At 36.3% G+C, this 19,969-nt stretch overlaps 1 protein-coding gene across 6 annotated transcripts in view; it reads right to left on the bottom strand.

Moving 5' to 3' along the window:
• Positions 1-19,969, bottom strand: part of LOC150081248 (phosphatidylinositol-binding clathrin assembly protein LAP-like) — a 325,729-nt gene that overhangs the window by 138,198 nt on the left and 167,562 nt on the right. For 4 of the 6 annotated variants that reach the window (XM_090379536.1, XM_090379532.1, XM_090379533.1 and 1 more), the window contains one exon: positions 7,743-7,908. In XM_090379536.1, the coding sequence (XP_090235662.1) occupies positions 7,743-7,908 (166 nt within the window). The remainder of the gene's footprint in view (positions 1-7,742; positions 7,909-19,969) is intronic. The other 2 variants (XM_090379535.1, XM_090379537.1) reach the window with 1 other exon arrangement.

Here is a 19,969-nt window from a genome sequence, read left to right on the forward strand (position 1 = left end):
GAACAACTTCCTCCTTACGATTCCTGCACAGACTAGACTGCCACAGTTCAACTACAGGCTTTATACGATATAATCTATTCCATGAATCCTGCCATTGGGAATGTATCTTTTGGTGTATTATTTGCCTGTAGTCTGTATAGGGGCCTGACAGGCAGCGATTATTATTGGGAATTGCTGATTTGGCTGCGGCATCAGCCAAATCATTTCTCCTAATCCCAATGTGGCTGGGAATCCAGCAGAAGCAGATATCATATTCACGGAGGAAGTGAATCTTCTGCTGAATACAAGACAGAACTGGATGAGAATTATATCTCACAGTTATTAAAGCCTGTAACACGCTGAGAGAGTCGGAATATAAAATGAACCATTGGTATTGGCATTCACTAATGTGATCCAAGGCTAACTCTAAAGTGTGCATTTTTACTGTAGAGCTCTGCAGTAAAAATGTTGCATTCAGAGGGAATCTGCTCCGATGTAGTGCTGTCTGTAAAGCCAGCAGCAGATCCCACATATGATTCCGACTTCAAGCCGTCTGTGTAAACTGGCGCGAAGTCAGAATGTTCAGCTCGGTGTGCTGAATAAAGCTGCAGGTAGACAGATGATGGAGTATCCGACTTTCCAATTTCTAAGGGACAAGAGCATGCCAGGGTGGAAGGGGTTGCTTTGGTGTTTGGGCAACCTTGTCATTAAGTTCTTTGAGTAGCTCTTGGAGACGAATACCAAAAGGTCGGTTGGCAGTCTTACGGGTGTTGTACAAATTTTCCCATCGTGGCTCAAAAACGGTGGATGGTCTGGATGGTCTGGCAGGGATTTCAGTTTTAAAGCGTAGTTTAGAGACAACTGCTTACGTCGAAGCAATAACAGTGGTTCGTTTCCTTTGACGTATAAGCTCTGGACTGGAGATGTTCGATATGCTCCAATAGCAGAATGGAGAGCCAGATGAACAGGATCCAGCCACCGAAGTACACTGTCTCTGGCCGAATTGTATACCAGGGACCCGTAATCTAGTCTGGATCGTACAAGTGCATGGTAGATGCGTAGTAGGGTGCATCGCTCCGCACCCCAAGATGTAGAGGAAAGAGCGCAGAATATTCAGCCCTCTTGTGCACTTTGTGCGGAGTTGACGGATGTGATCCAGAAAGGTCAACTTTTTTTTATCAAATACGACTCCCAAAAAATTTTGTGTCCGCCGCTACTGGAATAGCATTTTGTCCCAGCCTTAGTTCAGGTTCAGGATTACACTTACGACAAAAGTGTACGCAAACTGTCTTCTCCAGCGAGAACCTGAAGCCATTAGCAAGTGCCCAGGAATTAAGGCAATCAATGGATTTTTGCAGTTGTCTTTCAATAATACTCGTGTTGCATGACTGACAAAATATGCTAAAGTCATCAACATAGAGGGCACTGTTTACGGTTGGAGGAAGTTGTTCTGTGATGGAATTTACTTTGATGGCAAAAAGCATGACACTTAAAACTGATCCCTGTGGTACTCCCTCCTCTTGGCTAAAGGAATGAGAGAGAGTGAGGATCCCACATGAACTTGGAAAGATCGACTGGCTAAAAAGTTTTTAATAAAAATGGGGAGTTCCCCCCCTAAGACCAAGGCTATGCAGATCTTTTAAGATGCCAAATCTCCAAGTTGGGTCATACGCTTTCTCCATGTCAAAGAACACTGACACCAAGTGTTCGCGTTTTAGGAAAGCATCCCAGATGGATGTTTCCAATCTAATAAGATGGTCCAAAGTGGACCGGTTCCTTCAGTAGCTGCACTTGGATTGGAGAGAAGGTCATTTGATTCTAAATACCAGATTAAACGAGAATTAACCATTCTCTTCAGGATTTTGCACAAACAGCTAGTCAAAGCAATAGGACGATAATTTCTAGTGACTTTTGAATCCTTTCCTGGCTTAGCAAAGGCAAGAACGGTTGCCTTGCGCCAGGAATCCTGAAACTGCCCTTCAATAAAGATTCTGTTATATAGAAGGAGCAGATAATCCATAGATTTTGTTGAAAGTTGCTTAATCATTTCATAATGGATGCCATCTGGTCCAACAGCACTTGCTTTGGAAAGAGTGAGGGCTCTTTTCAGTTCCTGTATAGTAAATGCCTCGTTGTAGGAATAAAGGTCTTAGATTAAAATGAAGTGCTTGTTTTTCGATTTTATTTTTCAGGACCAGGAACTCTGGGGAATACGATGATGTTGCAAAGATGTTAGAGAATGCTTCCCCAAGAGAATTGGCTATTGCAGTTGGATCTGCAATAGTGCATCCATTATAATCTAGGATTGAAAAAGGGTGGGATGTATATTTTCCCTTCATTTTCTAGATTTTATCCCAGACCAACTTAGTACTAGTGGACTGAGTAATTGATGAAGTAAAATTGATCCACGATTCCTTCTGACTCTGACGACGGATGTAGCGTGCTTTGGCTCGTGCGCGTTTAAAGGCTATAAGATTGGTTGTGGTAGGATATCTGCAGAATATCCCCAAGCTTTGTTTTGAGTCTTTTTTTGCTGCTGTGCATTGGGAATTCCACCAAGGATTGGGAAATGGTGGAAACCGGACAGATGTTTTTGGAACAGCATTTGCAGCTGCTTACGTCTGCTTACGCAGACAATGATTTCTGTGATGTACGTTACTGCATCATTGATAGCTCCTGACTGACTGTACTTAGGTCAAAATTTGCCTGATGTTGGAAGGCAGGCCAGTCAGCCTGATCGATCTTCCACCATGGTAACCTGAAAGGAAGACATGGTCTCCCACTGTGTAACAAGGTTATCACAGGGAAGTGATCACTTCCGTATGGGTTCTCATCCACTTCCCAAGTGAAAGGGAGTAGAGAAGGGGAGCAGATAGAGAGATCAATGGCAGAAAAAGTATGGGTAGGCATGTGGAAGAAGGTGTTTGTTCCAGTATTTAGAAGGGAAAGGTCATTGTCATTTAGCATACGTTCTACGACTCGTCCCCTTCCACTGATGTTAGCCTACTACCCCACAGGGTAGTATGTCCATTAAAATCCCCGAAAAGTAAGAAAGGGGGAGGCAACTGCGTTACAAGATCATTAAGCTCTTCCTGGGAGATGTCAGTCCCAGGTGGCAAATAAATAGAACAGACGGTTAATAAAAATCCCACTGTAAGGCAAATTGCAACAGCCTCTATGCTAGTTGTAATTAGCAAGAGCTGAACTGGGGTCTGGTTGTTCACAAGGATAGCCACTCCTCCGTGAGCAGGACCATCCGCGATTCTATCCTTACGAAAAATTGTGATGTTATGCATGGTGGGATCATCTTTTGCCTTTAGATAAGTCTCCTGCAAGCAAAAGCAAACTGGCTCGTGCTTTTGCAGGAGGGCCTTGATGTCATCAGTATTTTGCTGGAATCCACGACAATTCCATTGTAGGAATTTAGCCATTATTTTGGCTTGGTGGGTCCGTCAGGCGGCTTCCGAGGTGCTGAGGGCTTAACTTTTGTCAGTGTTGGATTTATCTTTTTATAGGAAGAATGGACGCTGTCCCGTGTCCATTTCTTCCTCCGCAAAGAGTTCCAAGACTGATTCATCCGGTACCTCCTTGTGCTCGACATCCATTGTTTCTGTTATTATTGTTGGCTCTTTACCACTTGGTTTTGGTAGTGGTGGAGGTACGGATATAGGAGTGGCAGCTGACTGCGTTTTTTTGGTGGGCTTTTGTGAACTCAAAAAATAGCGTGCAATCTGAGTGAATGACTCTCTTGGTGGTACAGTCATCTCAGTTTGCGTACCGATAGTGCACTTTGCAGAAACCTTTGAGCATGTGAAGGCTTCCCGCTATTTATTGGTTGCATGTGTTTTCTAGCCTCTGGGTAGGAGATATTCAGCTCTGTTTTTAGATCTCTTTTTCATCCTTCCACTGCTGGCATGCTCTGGAGTAGGCAGGGTGCTCTCCTTGGCAATTTATACAGATCTGTTTGGAAGCTGAACATTCCTTGCTCTCATGATCTTTCGAACCACATCGAGCACAGGCAGTGTTACCACGGCAAGCCGTTTGTGAGTGGCCGTATTTTTGGCATTTAAAACACCTCAGTGGGTTTGGGATGTAAAGCCTCACTGGGCAGTTTAAGTAGCCTGCCTTGATGGAACTTGGAGGCCGTTGAGTGTTAAATGTTATGATGAGAACTCTGGTAGGGAGAAGATTCCCATCTTTCCGCATTGATATTCTCTTGACAGCCGTCACTCCTTGGTCTTTTAGTTCAGAGCAGATCTCTTCTTCACAGACATGAAGAAGATCCCACTCTGAAATGACACCTCGTGAAGAGTTCAAAGTTTTGTGGGGTGTTACACTGATCGGTATTCCCCCTATTGATGTCGCATTCAGGATTCTTTCTGCTTGCTTTGTACTTAATTTGATTAAAAGATCGCCAGAACGCAGCCGTTTTACGGATTTTGGTGATACTGCCAACCCTTCTAATCCTTTCTGGATAAAGAAGGGTGGCATCTTCCCAATTGACTGCTCTCCGGTAGAATGGAGAATGAGGAAAAACAGTGTTATAGATGGTGTTTTATCCTCAGTTCTGGCTCTTTTTGCAGAATTGCTCACTCTCATCTGATCAATTAGGTAGGGGCCTTGTTGGGGCCCCAGAAGAAATTGGATTTAAATTACTCATAAGAGTAAAGAGAGTGTCTGATGCCTAAGTACCTCACCCACCACGGAGCCCTACGAGGGGATGCCCACTCGTGAACTAGCAGGTACCGCGTACACGAATGGGACGCCGAGTTCGCTTAGGAGCACCATACCCACGTTACCAATAAATAGTTATCCCGTCCCAGGACCATAGGGAGGGAGACTTATTGGAACGCAGTTGACCCCAGCAGTAAAAACCACCAGCCGATTGATCCCAGTTGGGCCGGTCCGGGACATCCCGTCTTGTCGAAGCAGGGGCCAAAGTGGTGTATTAGGGCTGGGCCCCTCAACCACCAGGATCCCCTTTCCGAAATCCACGGGTCGTGGTGCACGGCTGCACACACCGGATTCCAATGATGTAACCCTGGAACCAAGGTATGGGCATTAGATCCCAGTGATGCTAATCTGGAAATCCAGCAGCATCACTGGGAGGTCCCCTCACCACGTACAGGTGCCCACGTCAAGGGGTCGCTTGTATGTTGGGCATATGTTGAAACACTGATTTTATTGGTCAAAATTTTACTAATTTTTGCTCCACAAGTCAATCTTGCCATCAGTGTCATTCACTTGGCATGTGTAAATATATTATTTATCACCTTCAGTGATCGTAAAGTATTCAAGTACATGAGACTGTTCTAGATCCTTTGTTCATTGTAGAGGGCTTCCACTTTCTGAAAAAATAAAAATGTACATTATTCGAAAATCACTCACTGGTTTAGACAAAAAAATATATGTGTGTAGTAAACAAAAAGAACAGGGAAATGAAACTACACACCATGAAGCATCAAAGCATATAACATATGTGCCGACCTCATGATTATGACTGACCAAGCCAAGGAGCCAGGTTTTTTTTTTTTTTTTGGCTCCAGTTCCACAGCCCTGGTCATAGGGAATCAGTTCTTATGGTAGCAGTAGACAGTTGAGTGCAATTTCTATAGAATGTGTGTTTACAGGCCATTTCGCACATTATGTAATAGAAAAAAAAAACTGAGGAAAATCCTGTTCATAATGCCCAAGATTAACTAATTACAGTCATAAGTACCTTTAAAAATTGCTCCTGACAGATGAAATTTGAATCTTCATGTTGCTGAACCCAAACATGGGATGTCATTTAGAAACCAATCTCTACCTAACAGTGAAAGTTCTAAAAGCTGAGAAATTTAGGCAAATAACTAAAAAAATTGGAACAGTTGACAAAATGTCTAATGATGAAAGTTAACTTCATTTTCTATACCCTGTTAACCCTCTACAGGGAACATTAAGAACATCACTTGAGCAAGTTTGCTGTTGCATCATTCAATGCAACAGCAAACCTTCAATTTCATATTTTTTGAAAAAAAAAGGAAAAACTGTTTAAAAATGGATCCTCAGTAATAAGTGAGGATCCTCAATGGATCCTCAGTCCTTGATGCTTACTGGATAAAAGAATGAAAAACATTTGGTAATAATAGTCCTGCCATCCAAAACAGGATAAATGTTGATTAATTCACTTCCAATTTGTTGATTAATTAATTCACTTTCAAAGCTGGGTTGCAAAATTGTAGCCAAAACTTGATGTAGACCATGGCAAGGTAGGAATTCCCAAGTGTTATATATTCTCCCCCACAATTTAAAACTACCATGTTGCATAATAGTTTCACACTGAATTTTGAAATTTTAGAAATAGTTTTTATGTATTGCTTTCGTATTGTCCTCAGTGTTTAGCAATATTACTATAGTCACACAAGAATGTGCTATATAATAATTGATGTATTCATTAAATATTAAAAATGCAAATATAAACATTAACAAAAATTCAATTTTTTTTTTAAAAAGTAATTAACTGGTGGAAGGGAACTGCTCTTGCACCCTGAAAGAGCCCATCAAACATGTTACCATTAGAAATTGATCCCTAGCAAACAAAAAAAAAAAAAAGTTGGATGCCACTGCCTTGAGTGAAAATCAATATAGCAGCACCTGTAAAAGTGCTCTTTTTTATGCCTATACGTCAATAAAACAAAATAAAATAAGCAACAGATTGAAACTGAAGTTAATATTGAAATCATACTAAAATTCACACATAATTTCTAACAGACATTAATTTGTTTTCCTTGTTGTACAAATCAATCAACATGTCCCTCTGGCCATGTTTCCCAAGGTGTGTTCCATGGACTGGTACAGGTCCTTGGGAATAAACAAAATAAAAATAAACCCTGAAGTTGAGAGAAAGTCCATAACATGCAAAAAATCAAATTACTATACATCAAATATGCAAATGGCTACCATTTCTAGGTGCAATATCATAGGATTACAGTTAGAGGGGGGGAGAATATTTGAATTCAAGTTCAATAAGACATTATCAACAGGACAACTTAAAAAAATGTGGAGGGGGAACAGATTCCAAGAAAACTGAATGCTGCTACACTTTATGCCGATCAGAATGAATGCAGCTGCTTACCAGCAATGCTGGAATTCATCCCACCTCCCCACTTTTAAAATTGGCCTGATTATAGAATTCCACAGTAAAACCAGAAGCTTGTTTCCATATGAATGTTTAGTATGTTAATGTACTAGACGTAACAGTAGTTTTGTATATTAACAGGGGAATGGCATATAAACTTAAACTGTCATCATTAAGCATGTTGATATCAAGCATCTCTTTTAATTTATATTAAGGTCCATTCAATCATGTATACTCCTCACTTATTAAGGGAAGATTTTTTGTTTCTCTACAGAGAACTTTTATGTAAAAGGCTGAGATAGGATTTAATTCTTCCTTAATACTAAACTTTCAGGAGTATTTTCATAAGAATTAACAAAATTTCTAAGATGCATTGATAACTCCAAGTAACCCAAATAAAATTCTGTACATCCTATTAACTTTATTACACTAATAATGAAAGCTATTTAAAAATCCTTAATGACTTACTAACTAGCTAATATTCATTATTAAATCAAGAAGATAAAAATATGATTTGATTATTTACAGATGGCAATATAGAAAAGATTTAAATAAAGCTTTAGGAATAGATTTGCAGAGAGATTCATATTCCTTTGTGGACATGCACACAAACATAATATTTCTAACAAAATCTTTTAGATCTTACCTTCAGCTGGTTCATAACAGCGGCTTCCTCTTCTACGGCTTTCCTGACACTTTCGTCCACTTTCACTCCATTGACTTCTGATACTGGAGTTCCATTACTTCCAGCAGTGCCAAAGGCATTGCTAGTAGAGTATAGAGCGGATACTGCATTTTGGAAGTTGCTATTTCTAAAGATGTTATATGTTGTCATGCAGAGGGTGAAACATTTAAAACAAAATAAACAGAAAAGTGGACTATAATACATGCATAGCATTCAAATTAAAATGCAGAGAAAGTGAACAAAATCTGAGCAACTTGCAAATAAAATACTAAATGTATAAGAAATTACTGAAAATTAACAATAACAAAATGAAAAAAAAATTAAAGGGAAAAATAACAAATATTAAAATATTATTTGAAAGTGATGACAAACCAAATAAAATACATTACATGGTTCAACAAAAAAAAATTAAGTGAATTTTTTCCTAAAGTAACTGAAAATAACTACTCATGCATAAACTTATTTCAGATTATCATCAATGCTACAATCAGTCAATCCTTCCCAACCCTGATTTTATTGGTCCACTACTCAATGTGTCCCTTTACCTAATTTATCTACTTTTTCTTGTAGATTATTACTCTTGATTGAGTCGCATACTTCTATGAAACATGCATTCATCTCATGTTTTGAAAGACCATACAAAACATCAGAGGCCAAATTTGATAACAATGGTCCACTGTTGATTTAGGTTTTTGAGCTTCTAATGAAATAAGCCCAATTGCTTGTTACAAGTCTTAGTTTTTTTGTTGTTGCTTAAATTATTTTGTCAAAAAGAGAATAGCAAAGCTTAACTGACTATACTCACCTCAAATAATCCACTTAGTTGTATGGTGTTTAAGGCAAAGTTATGGAAATTCAGTTAAGTTGCATAGAAATGCAATTGGCGAAGGTAAAGAAAGCCTGCATGAGAACAACGAGAAATGGATAACTTACGCGGCAATTAGTTTCCCAGATACGGCACTCTAATGCTGCTCACTCGGTAAATAGGCGGTAGGTGTTATCGGTACGGAGCAAAGTCGAGAATGATATATTGATTGACAGGTAGGCGTGGCAAAGATATGCTGATTTGTGTGCAAACAACACACAATAACATCTGTTTGGTATCACTTTAGCAGCACTAATGGTAATTTGTCCTAATCACACATGCCCTAACCTTTTTTCACCATTACAGTATTTCGTAATGGTGAAAAAAAAAGGTCAGTTTACCTCGACTTGAATCCCAGGGAGCTTGGACACCTCCCGAAGTGAAGGGGGTAACCTAACCTTTTTTCTTTAGAATCAGTCATATTTAGAAATACATTCATAAAAAAAAAATGATGATTTTTATTTTCTCGTTCAATAATATGCCCTAATAGTGAAAAAAGGTCAGGTTACCTCCACTTGAATCCCATGGGAGCTTGAACCCCTCCAGAAATAGAGGGGGTAATCTAACCTTTTTTTTTCTTTAGAATCATGGGTGGACTAGCACAAATTGTTTATTAACAAAATATTAATTTTTTTATTACTGTACTTTTATTTTTAAAGACACTGGTGCAGATACACACATAACGTCAATCAGCACCTTAATTTAGCTTTTATATATATAAAGCTAAATTAAGATAGGATGTTAGCTTTTTCTATTATTTTTCTTATTTATTTTAATATATAATTTTTATTTCTCTATTTAATTTTTGGATTAATTTGATTATATATATAAAAAATTTTCTTTTATTTCCTAACCTACCATTTTTTAAGCTCAGGTTATGAAATACAATGAAAAACAAAGAAACCTTTTCCTTTTTTTGTAACCAAACCTAAATCAATACAGTTAAAACACTCAACTCCAAAAATCTGCTTTTAATAATGAGGGAAAAAAAAAAAACAAAGAACATAAAAATGAACAGAACGAAACTTTCTCAGAAAAAAAAATTCACAAGTACAAATCGTGGTTGGACCTGAATAGCTATTCGCAATTTGAGTAACAATATTGTGAAAAATATCTTCATGAATTTTCCCATAAATTTGACACCACATATTCATTGATGTGACCCATCAACATATGTTTACAGCTGCCATTTACTCTTTTAGTTACACTTCTTAGTTTCTTCGACTGGGCTTTGATATTATTCGTATGTGCTCCTGTATGTGGATCTACAAAAATGTTCCTGTGTTACACAGTTAAGTGTTTAATTCTTTTTTTCTAAGGCCGTAATACGGCTATATGCATGCCATTCATCTGTTATGATGGTAGTATTTTCCTTCACTACTTTTCTAATAATGTGCAAAAGAGTTTTTCCTTTCTGATTTATCAATTTCATGAAGACGAATTTAGGTTCTCTTTTGAACACACAAAACACCCATTTCTTCTTAGCAGTTAACTTTCGTCCTCTGATGTTTTGGTTTTACCAATACAGTTTCGTCTGCTTCTACAATTTTCCCCGATCCACCCAACTTTTAATGGGTTTTTTTTTTATCAACTGCAATTTGCAAATATCTTAGTTTCTTAGAAAACTTAATTGGTGTTGAAATGCTGTCGTCGTTACTGGCATGCACGTTGACCAAAGTATATAATGTATATTATATTTTTCAATGAAAGTTTTGTATTTTCCATAACTGTTTCAATAAAGAAACTGGTGAAGAACATTTTTTACAACACCACAACTTTCCACATGACTCTGTGATTCAATTAGTTGAAAATAACCATTGCACTAAAAACAGTACAATTTTGGTCTTATCAATTTAGTTTTCATCAAAAAAAAAGCAACATTTTATTTTCCTTACAAATTTCTTTCATCTTTAAAAGATTCATCGCTACTATTACCTGTTCACCATTCATTACAAAACTATTATGCACCATTCTTTACTGGTAAATACACATCAATGCCAACCAATGACTACACAGTAGCTTGTCATCTGTTGTGCCAACCACCAATCATTTCATTGTTTGCCACGCCTACCTGTCAATACATTCTTCTCGATTTCTGCTCCAGACTGATAACACCTGCCGTCTGTTTACCAAGCAAGCAGCGCTAGCGTCCGGTGTCGGGAAACTAATTTTCCGCCTAAGTTAGACGTTTCTTGTGCAGGCTTTCTTTACCATGGAATTTTAAAATAGAGTAGGAATTATTAAAACCTGTAATTAAAATTCACCCAGGAAGAAGTGCACCACCTCATCCCCTGGTTGTCCTATACAACTTGTATAGGACAACCAGGGGATGAGGACTATGGAGAACTAATAAATGAATGACTTTCGTAATAACGTCTTTCGGTTGTCAATAATAAGAGAGGGAAAAAAAGGATTGTATATTTAAAGAAATCTTAAGTTCCCATGATGAATTTCAGGATGTGTGGGAACTTGACGTGAAAAGTTTGTTGGGAGTTGCGTATTCAAAACGTTAAACTCAGTGTTACAGCGACACCATTCTATGACAAGTGTTGCCATAACACCAAGTTAAACATTTTGAATATGAAACTCCCAACAAACCTTTCATATGTCACGTTCCCACACATCCTGAAATTTATCACAGGAACTTAAGATTTCTTTAAATATACAATCCTTTTTTTCCCTCTTATTATTGACAACCGAAGACGTTATTGTGAAAGTCATCCGCTATGACTACTAGCTTCATTTATTAGCTCTTCGTAGTTTTAACAATTTATATAGAACAACCAGGGGATGAGGTAGTGCACTTCTTCCTTTGGGCAAATTTTAATTACAGGTTTTTTAATAATTCCTACTACTTTTAAATTCCATTTCTATGCAATCTAATTGAATTTTCATAATTTTGCCTTAAACACCAAACAGCGTATGTAATAAAATACATACGCTGTTTGTATGTTAGCAACAGTTCTTTGGCTCCTGCTAAACTTGTTTCGTAAGTGTTCCATGAATATGTTGTGAGATGAAGTGTTTCATGACTAAGAAGGTTTGGGAAACACTGCTCTATCCAATTACCTTATCAGTTTTTCCAGGTGTATCAAAGTTTCACTCTCATATACATACATACAGTATCAAAATTACAATCACTATTTGTTATTACATTCCTAGATAAATCCTAGATGTGAGCACCAACTGGAGATTACCTTTATTATACTGAAGTACAAACACACCACTTAATGGACTTAATCAAGCATTAAGGAAAGTTATATGCAACAATACTATACTGAGCCAGAAGAATGGGAAAATACCACAAAAAACTTGAAATTTAATAAAAATTAAAAACAAAAAAAAACACCAATTCACTAATATTTAATTTACATAAACATAAGCAGTATTTAAGTGTAGGAATTAAATGCAATTACAAAGACAACTTCTAAAAGCTGAAAGAAACTGCTGTTTAACTCTACTAACTAATTGAAGTCAAACAAAGTCATAAAATGAGCACCATTGTTAAAATATTCAGATGCTTTTGGAGAACATCCCATAATTCCTCAGCATATCAGGTACAAAAAAAGCCAGGAAAGAGGAACGGAAATACTAATGACTTCTCAGAAATACACAGTAATGGAGAATACAGAAAAAGAGGGAATCGGTTACTACTCAAAAAAAAAAAAAGCATTAATTGCAGTATATGCAAAAATGTAGGGTAAACACTAACCAACAAACTTGAAAACCTTGTTTTTTTGAGCTGATATTTAGAAATTACAGAATGACTCTTTCCATGAATTCATTACTTTACTTGGAAGAATGCTAGAAACATTTTCATAAATAAAAAAACATCAACAGATGATTATTTTAGATATGCCTACTGAATACTTAAAGGATAAGGTGTATCACTCCATTTACTATATACCACAAGAATTTCAGAAAGCCTGCAAAAGGACACCAAGGTGGGTACATTTCGATTTTTCTAGATATCTTAAATAATTCAATAAAAAATTATCACGTTAGAATATTCATATCAAACTTTCAAGCTACAACATGCAGATAATCCCATGCACAAAAACTTGCATTCATTCAAAATTAAAATAATACTTTAATAACAAGCATAATACATGTAAAAGATGATTTATTCTGACCTGTTTAAATATGCATTTCTAACCTAGAATCATTTTAAATTAATATACAAAACTTAAATATGTTACAGTATATATAGTAACTACAAATGATCCTTCATAAAGAAGGAATGTACAGGTTCTTAATTTGAATACAAACATTGAGGGGAGAAAAAAAAAAAAAAATAGCTAGAGATGAATCTCACCTCAAAATATGCTCATATATTAGCACAGCATTAAATGAAATAATACAAGATGTAAGATCAAATACAGTGGGCCCCACTTTACGATTGGTTCACTGTACGATCAAATCACTTTACAACATATAACAAAATACTGTTCACTATACAATATGTAGTGAGCACCGGTCATTGTGATCAAATTTGCAAATTGAATTTTAATTCAATTAATGGAGATTCTAATAAGGGAAAATAGGAGGATTATTATCCACAGGCTAAAAAAGTAAAATATAAAGAACAAATTTACACTTTATTACCTTACCAATTAACAAAATTAAATGATACTTGAAATTCAGAAGAATATTTTCCACAGGTTAGCAAAATAAATTTACACTTTATCTACATAGCATAATTACTTGACTAACTGATATTTCAGTTCAAAAAAAATTTTTTCTTTTGTTAAAAAAAAGAGCAGCAATAAAGAACACGGCATGCACAAATTGCAACTAACACTATTCGCACAAGTGAGATATGGAGTAACAAGTTTACGAAGCTTAAATAGGAATGAAGGTTGACGATTTATTCATGTTTTTTATATGATTGAAGATTTCATGGAAGGGGAAACATTTCACCATATTGAAGTAAAAATCCACACAATTCCAGCTATCGGTATTATTGCAAATTCAGTAAGATAGTTTTTTAATACAAGGTATTACTAGAGATACTAGTTTTATTAAAAATAAAGTCTCTAGTAATACCTTTCTTAACAAAGTACGTGTTCCAGAATATTACTTCATTATCAAACATAATAATGTAAGAATAGAGATATCTTATTTGCAAAAAATAATGTTTAAAGACATTTTTATTCTAAAAAAAAAAGGGTGTGTGTGTCAGAATTAAATAAAAACATTTAAGACAAGCAAAATTCAAAATAAACAAATTAAGTGAAATCTTTGTTTGCACTTGGATTTTTCTGAAAATGAATTCAGTGTTGATTGCTTTGCATTCCTTAATTTCTCATATAACATCTCACTATAACAATTTAACTTTCTGTACACTTCTCTCCGCTATACAACTTCATACAAAGTTGGGATCATTTGCAGCTAGAACTTTAATTGGTGCATAATTTACCTCATTTAAGCATTCAGATAAAATATTTCCTTAATAATCTCTCCAAAGAAATTATTTTCCATAGAATCCAGTTTCTTCTGCCACTTGCTCTGCCAAGTCTTGTAATAATTCATTTGTTAGAGGTTCTCCAAAGTAAGCCAACAACTTTTGAACGTTCTCTCTTGGAAGCAAACTTCATTGTGCCATTTGCATAAAGTCTCTTCGTTGGTAGAAATAACAGATTCTAACCTATTGTGATCTACTTCAGACAATACCTTCTTCCAAACAGCATTAAGGCAATGGATTATTATTCCTTTCCCAGGTATCACTAACACTGCTTTCATTACAATTCTTTCAAAATCCTTTGAATGACTGTTGTTCATTGTCATTAGCTTCAATTAAAGGGCTAAAAGTGCATTATAGATAGAAGACCTTAAATATACAGTAATCCCCCCACTATTCACGGGGGTTACGTTCCTGAGAAATGCCACGAATACTGAGTTATGGGTCCCATAGTAATAAAGGGGTTCCAAAGTACGAAATATATAAGAAAAACTAGTCTAAAATTTTGTCTGTATGTATTATATGTACCTTCATAATATGACTATGTACATAGTGAAATGCAAGCATATGGCATCGAAATGAAAATAAGAAACAATTTAATATTAAATGTAATATTTATTAGAAATTTGAAACAAATCTTTCATACCAGCGTTTTTGCTAGCAAAAAAACGCTTATCCCGTCAGTGCTATCACCAGTTTTGCTAAAGTGTTGATAAAGGAGTTTTGCCTTTTCACGAATGATGAGTGAACTTAACAGAATTTTATTTTGAGTTCGGTCTTCTATCCACAGATAGAAAGCTTTTTCCATTTTCTAATTTAACATCACAAGTTACAGAGCAAATTTTTGAAGCAATTAGTGCGTTTTCACGGACACTACGGCGGATTTTTTCTTCTGATTTTTTGATTGATCGTACCATTGACTCATTGATTTTATAATGTTTTGCCACTGAGAAGACACTTTCACCATTAGAAATTTTATCTAATAACTCAATTTTATTCGCTAATGTCATCACCTTCTTTGATATTTTCAAATTTCTCTTGTTATTCGTAGCCATATTTTTGTAGGGGTTGGAAAGAACTTGTCCACAATAGTCACTTTCTTCCGTTAACACACTCGAAAAAGTCTGTTTTACACTGCAAAACGGTAGATTTATCATTTTTGTAAGCATATCAATTTATAAATTTATTCACTTTATAAGCATATAAATTAAAAGCAAATGATGAAACCTTCCATGACAAGCACATAACACATACTGAACAAGGATTAGCGAGAAACATCCACGCTAGCGATTTTGTCACCCCTCTACCCCCACCCACTGAGCACTGTTTTGACCGGGAAAGATAATTTTAGCCACATCCATGTTTTTTTATGGTGGAAAATATTCAAAGCGCTTTAAAATTCACATTTTTTTAGGTTTCATTTTATATTAAATTGGCAATCCCGAATATGCGAAACCGCGAATAGCGGGGGTTTACTGTATAGCTGTAACGCCTTAGTCCATTGGCTATAATAACCAAATACAGTTAGTGGTGAAAGAAAAAAAACTCTACAGGCTTGAAGGATAGCTCAGAGCTTCACCTAATAGTAAAATGTTTCAGGTTCCAAATTATAATTTTTTGGGCAATATTTTTAAAGCTTGATAGAAGTGATTAACAAACCAGTCACTAAACAAATAACTAAGCCTTTCTGCTGGATTTCCATATCACAGGTAAATTATGTTTTGGGGAACTCCATTTCTCCACATCTCAGAATGATAAATGAGCAGTGGTGCAAGTTTCATCTCTTGTATTTCCATATAGAGCAAGGTTGGAATAATCTGTAGCTGCTTTGAAGCTTGAAGTTCTTTCATTCATTCATTAAAAGTTTTAGAAGGAAACTGCTTCCAAAGCAGCTTATTCCTTATTGTTCCTGTTTATTCAAAAGATGGAACTTTAGTTGTGTAGTAAGTTCTGCTGCAGTCTGAATATCACCATTTGCTTCTTCACCCATGTGGATACTATGTATTTTTTAATTTTTTTTTTTTTTTAAATTTGAACCATCCAGGAAATCTTGTGAATTTCTCAGTGGTTGGTTACTTCATCTTCCTGATCCTTTCAGGTAATTAAATAAATTTAATGCTTTGCTGCATTGTCAACTGACTTACTGGAATGTGGCACTGCACCATATCATCCACCCAAACAACATTTTCTACATCTTTACTAAAACAAGGACTTCAGGTGTGTGCCAATTTACCTGCACTTATATCCATAGAATTTTGCAAAGATGCTTTAATCCTATCTGAGTGGTTTAAAATTGTCTTCAAAGTTGATTGCATTAATCCAAAATGTTGTACCACTTCACTTTTCTTGTTATCATTTCTACTTTTTATTATGTTCATTTTAGTTTCTAAAACTGTTGCTTTTAGTTTCCTTCACATTTGAGTATAATGGTTTCCCCCACCCCCACATTTTATTTTCTTTAAACACTGAGGGAATTAGCATTTCAAATAAAACAGAGCACAAGCAAATACATATGCACACTGGTTGGTTAAGAAACGAGAAATTCTTCCAACTTCAGACAGAATGCAATCAACAATTGCTGGGGATGTGGGGGGAGGGGAATTTAATTTACAAAGAAATTATTCGAATATGGTTCTTAAGTACCAAGTTTAGTAATACATACGCGAAAAAATTTATAAACAATCAAATGAAAACCAAAATAACCTTTAGTCACAAACTGCATGCTTCTAAGTCTACTTTTTGTGGTCTCATACAAGCACAAGTTCAATAGCACAGAACTTAACATGGGGATTTCCCAACAAAATAAAATATGGGAATTTCCCAATATTTTTTTTTTTTTTTTTTTGAATAATGAGTCAACAGTGGAGATTCACAAAAAAGAATGAAAAGTTAAAAAATTACATCCACCAGGGATCTCTGCAAAAGTTCAAAAATACTGTTAATGCAAGGTTTGCTGCAATTCTCTAACAGTGTGAAAGCAAAACAGTGTTATATAATTAACATGTTGTGCAAGGATTGCAGCAATTTATCAATAGTGTTAGAGCAAAATAGTGTTGGAGAAGTACCATGTTATATGGGGGTTGCCTGTATTTTTGTGCTATTTAATTTCTTTCATGTCAGGATTAATGGTACAGTTAAACTTAACTTTGCATGGAAACATTAGCATTAGTAGAGGCATTTGATGCAAGAAAGCAAGCTTATGCAGCATCAGCCAAAAAAATTAAAGTAAAATAAATAAATAATAACCACTTCTACTTCACCCCTCTGTTCGTTCGAAATACTTGTCCAGCCGAGCCTTAAACTTATTTAACTTCCACGACAAGGGATGGAAGTCTGTTCCACCTACCAACCACCCGCTGGGCTAAAGGCAAATTTCCGCACATCTATCCTACATCTGTCTTTCCTCAATTTGAATTTATGCCCTCTCAGGTGATTATTTTGAGCAAGAAGAAGAATCCCATCAGCATTGAGCATGCTCAAACCATTCAAGGCTTTGTACATCTCTATCAGATCACCTCGCTGCTGCCTAGTCTCCAGACACTGTAATTCACAAAACTTAAGCCTTTCTTCGTAAGAGCACCCCTTTGTTCCATTCACTAATCTTGTTGCCCTCCTCTGTACTCGTTCCAGCAGCTCTACATCCTTCTTGATATGAGGTCTCCAGGCCTGTATACTCTAAGTTGTGGCCTGACCATTGCCTTATACAAGGGAATAATCACCTCCTTATGCCTGCTAGAAAAATTCCTATATATCATTGACAATACACCATGAGCTACTCTTGCAGCCCATCTGCACTGCTCAGAGAACTGCATATCTACCTGCACAACCACCCCCAAGTCCCTTTCATTCTCTACCACTGTCAGTGTAGTACCACAGAGTTGATACGTTGCTCTGGGGTTGCTGTTTCCCATATGTAGTACTTTACATTTGTCAATGTTAAACTTCATTTGCCACCTCTCAGCCCATCTGCTCAACCTTTCCAGATCCTGTTGCAGCAGCATAGTGTCAGTAGTGTCCTTGACAACCCTGCCAACCTTCGTATCGTCTGCAAACTTGGACATTAAGCTTGATATACCATCATCAATATCATTTATAAATACAGAAAACAATAATGGACCCAGCCCTGAGGGACTCCACTAATAACATTAGTCCACGATGAGCAGTGTCCATTGATTACCACTCTGTCTTCTCCCTCTCAACCACTCCTTTATCCATAGCAGCAATTTGCCTCCAATGTCACACTGCTCCAATTTGTGTAGCAGTCTTCCATGTGCAACAGTATCAAAAGCCTTTCTAAGATCCAAGTATATAATATCAAAGTTATTCCCTGCATCCAGTTCTTTTGTGACTGCATCATAGTATCCAATCAAATTGGTCAGGCAAGACTTCCCCTTAACAAAACCATGCTGTGTCTGAGCTATAACTGAAGTCTTGTCTAGATGATCCTGCAGTGCTTCTTTAAACATTTGGATCTTTATCATTACACTGCAATGTACTATCTAGTGATGGAGACAGGACTGTTATGAACACTAGTAATTATATCATTAATCACATTGACTGGATACTTAAGTGCTATGAAACTTCTTAATATACACAATTTGAGTTGAAATCATCAGGAACAGAAATACAGTCAGTCCTCGTATAACACTTGTTTACACTACACAAATTCAATCATACACGATTTATAAATAGGGGAAAGATATCTTATATAACACGAACCGAATTCGCTTATGCACGATTCGCCTTTGTGTTTACAAGAAATGGTAGTTGAACGCAGAATCACCCCAACCGAACGCAACACGATAGGAATGAAGAGAAGATTCTGAAAATGTATGTTTTTTTTATATCAGTGAAGGCGAAACACATTTCACCGTAATAACATAAAAACCAACACAATTCCAGCTATCAGTATAATCACAAATGCAATTAGATAGAGTTTACTACCAATTTATAACAGATTACACTAGCAGAAACGCAACTGGAAATTGTTTTTATTGTTTTATGGTAGTAACCCCTAGAAATGTGAGGTGTTAATAGTGTATCTCTGCCTTTACGGTGTTGTTTATTCAGTTGCTACACGCGCGCAGCTTTGTTTATGTGTATCAAGCGTGCCTACTCGTTTTGTAATTGTGCTTTATTCCCTAAAAATTAGAAATTCTTAATTAAAAAGGTGTGAAAAGGAAGAGACCTGGTGAAGACACTGCAGATTCAGAGAGAAAAAGAAAAGCAATATCGATAAACAGAGGCGGACTGGGTCAAAAATTCTTACTCGGGAGAAAATTTATAGTGGCCTCATACTATGGTTTATGGCCAAAATCACACCGGCCTCCGGCCCACCAGGGTTTCCTTGGTAAGACTTATGACCAGTCCGCCTCTGTTGATAGAGAAAAAATATGAAATTGTGAAACGCTTTGAGCGAAATGAAAGACCACGTGATATTGCACGCGCTACAGACCTAAATGAGGCAACGCCGAGAATTACAAAGAATGCAGAGAAAATAAAAACAACTTTCATAGCAGGAATAACTCAAAGTGTAATTAAAATCCATTAGATTAAGACACAAAGAATTGGAAGAGATGGAACGTCTGTCATCTGTTTGGATAGAAAACCAAACAAAAAACAAGTTTGCTTACGACAAAAGCATTAGCAATATTTTATTATGTCATAGTCGTAATAAAATACATAAGTATTTTATTCGTAAAAAATACTTATGTATTTTTTATTATTATTATATTATAATAAAATATAATATAACCGGCGAGGTGATCTGATAGAGGTGTATAAGGCTTTGAATGGTTTGAGCATGCTCAATGCCAATGGGATTCTTCATCTTTCTCAGAATAATCACCTCAGAGGGCATAA

This window comes from Mastigoproctus giganteus, chromosome 8 (assembly GCF_048544385.1).
Source record: "Mastigoproctus giganteus isolate SK-2022 chromosome 8, ASM4854438v1, whole genome shotgun sequence".
Classification (NCBI taxonomy): domain Eukaryota; kingdom Metazoa; phylum Arthropoda; class Arachnida; order Uropygi; family Thelyphonidae; genus Mastigoproctus; species Mastigoproctus giganteus.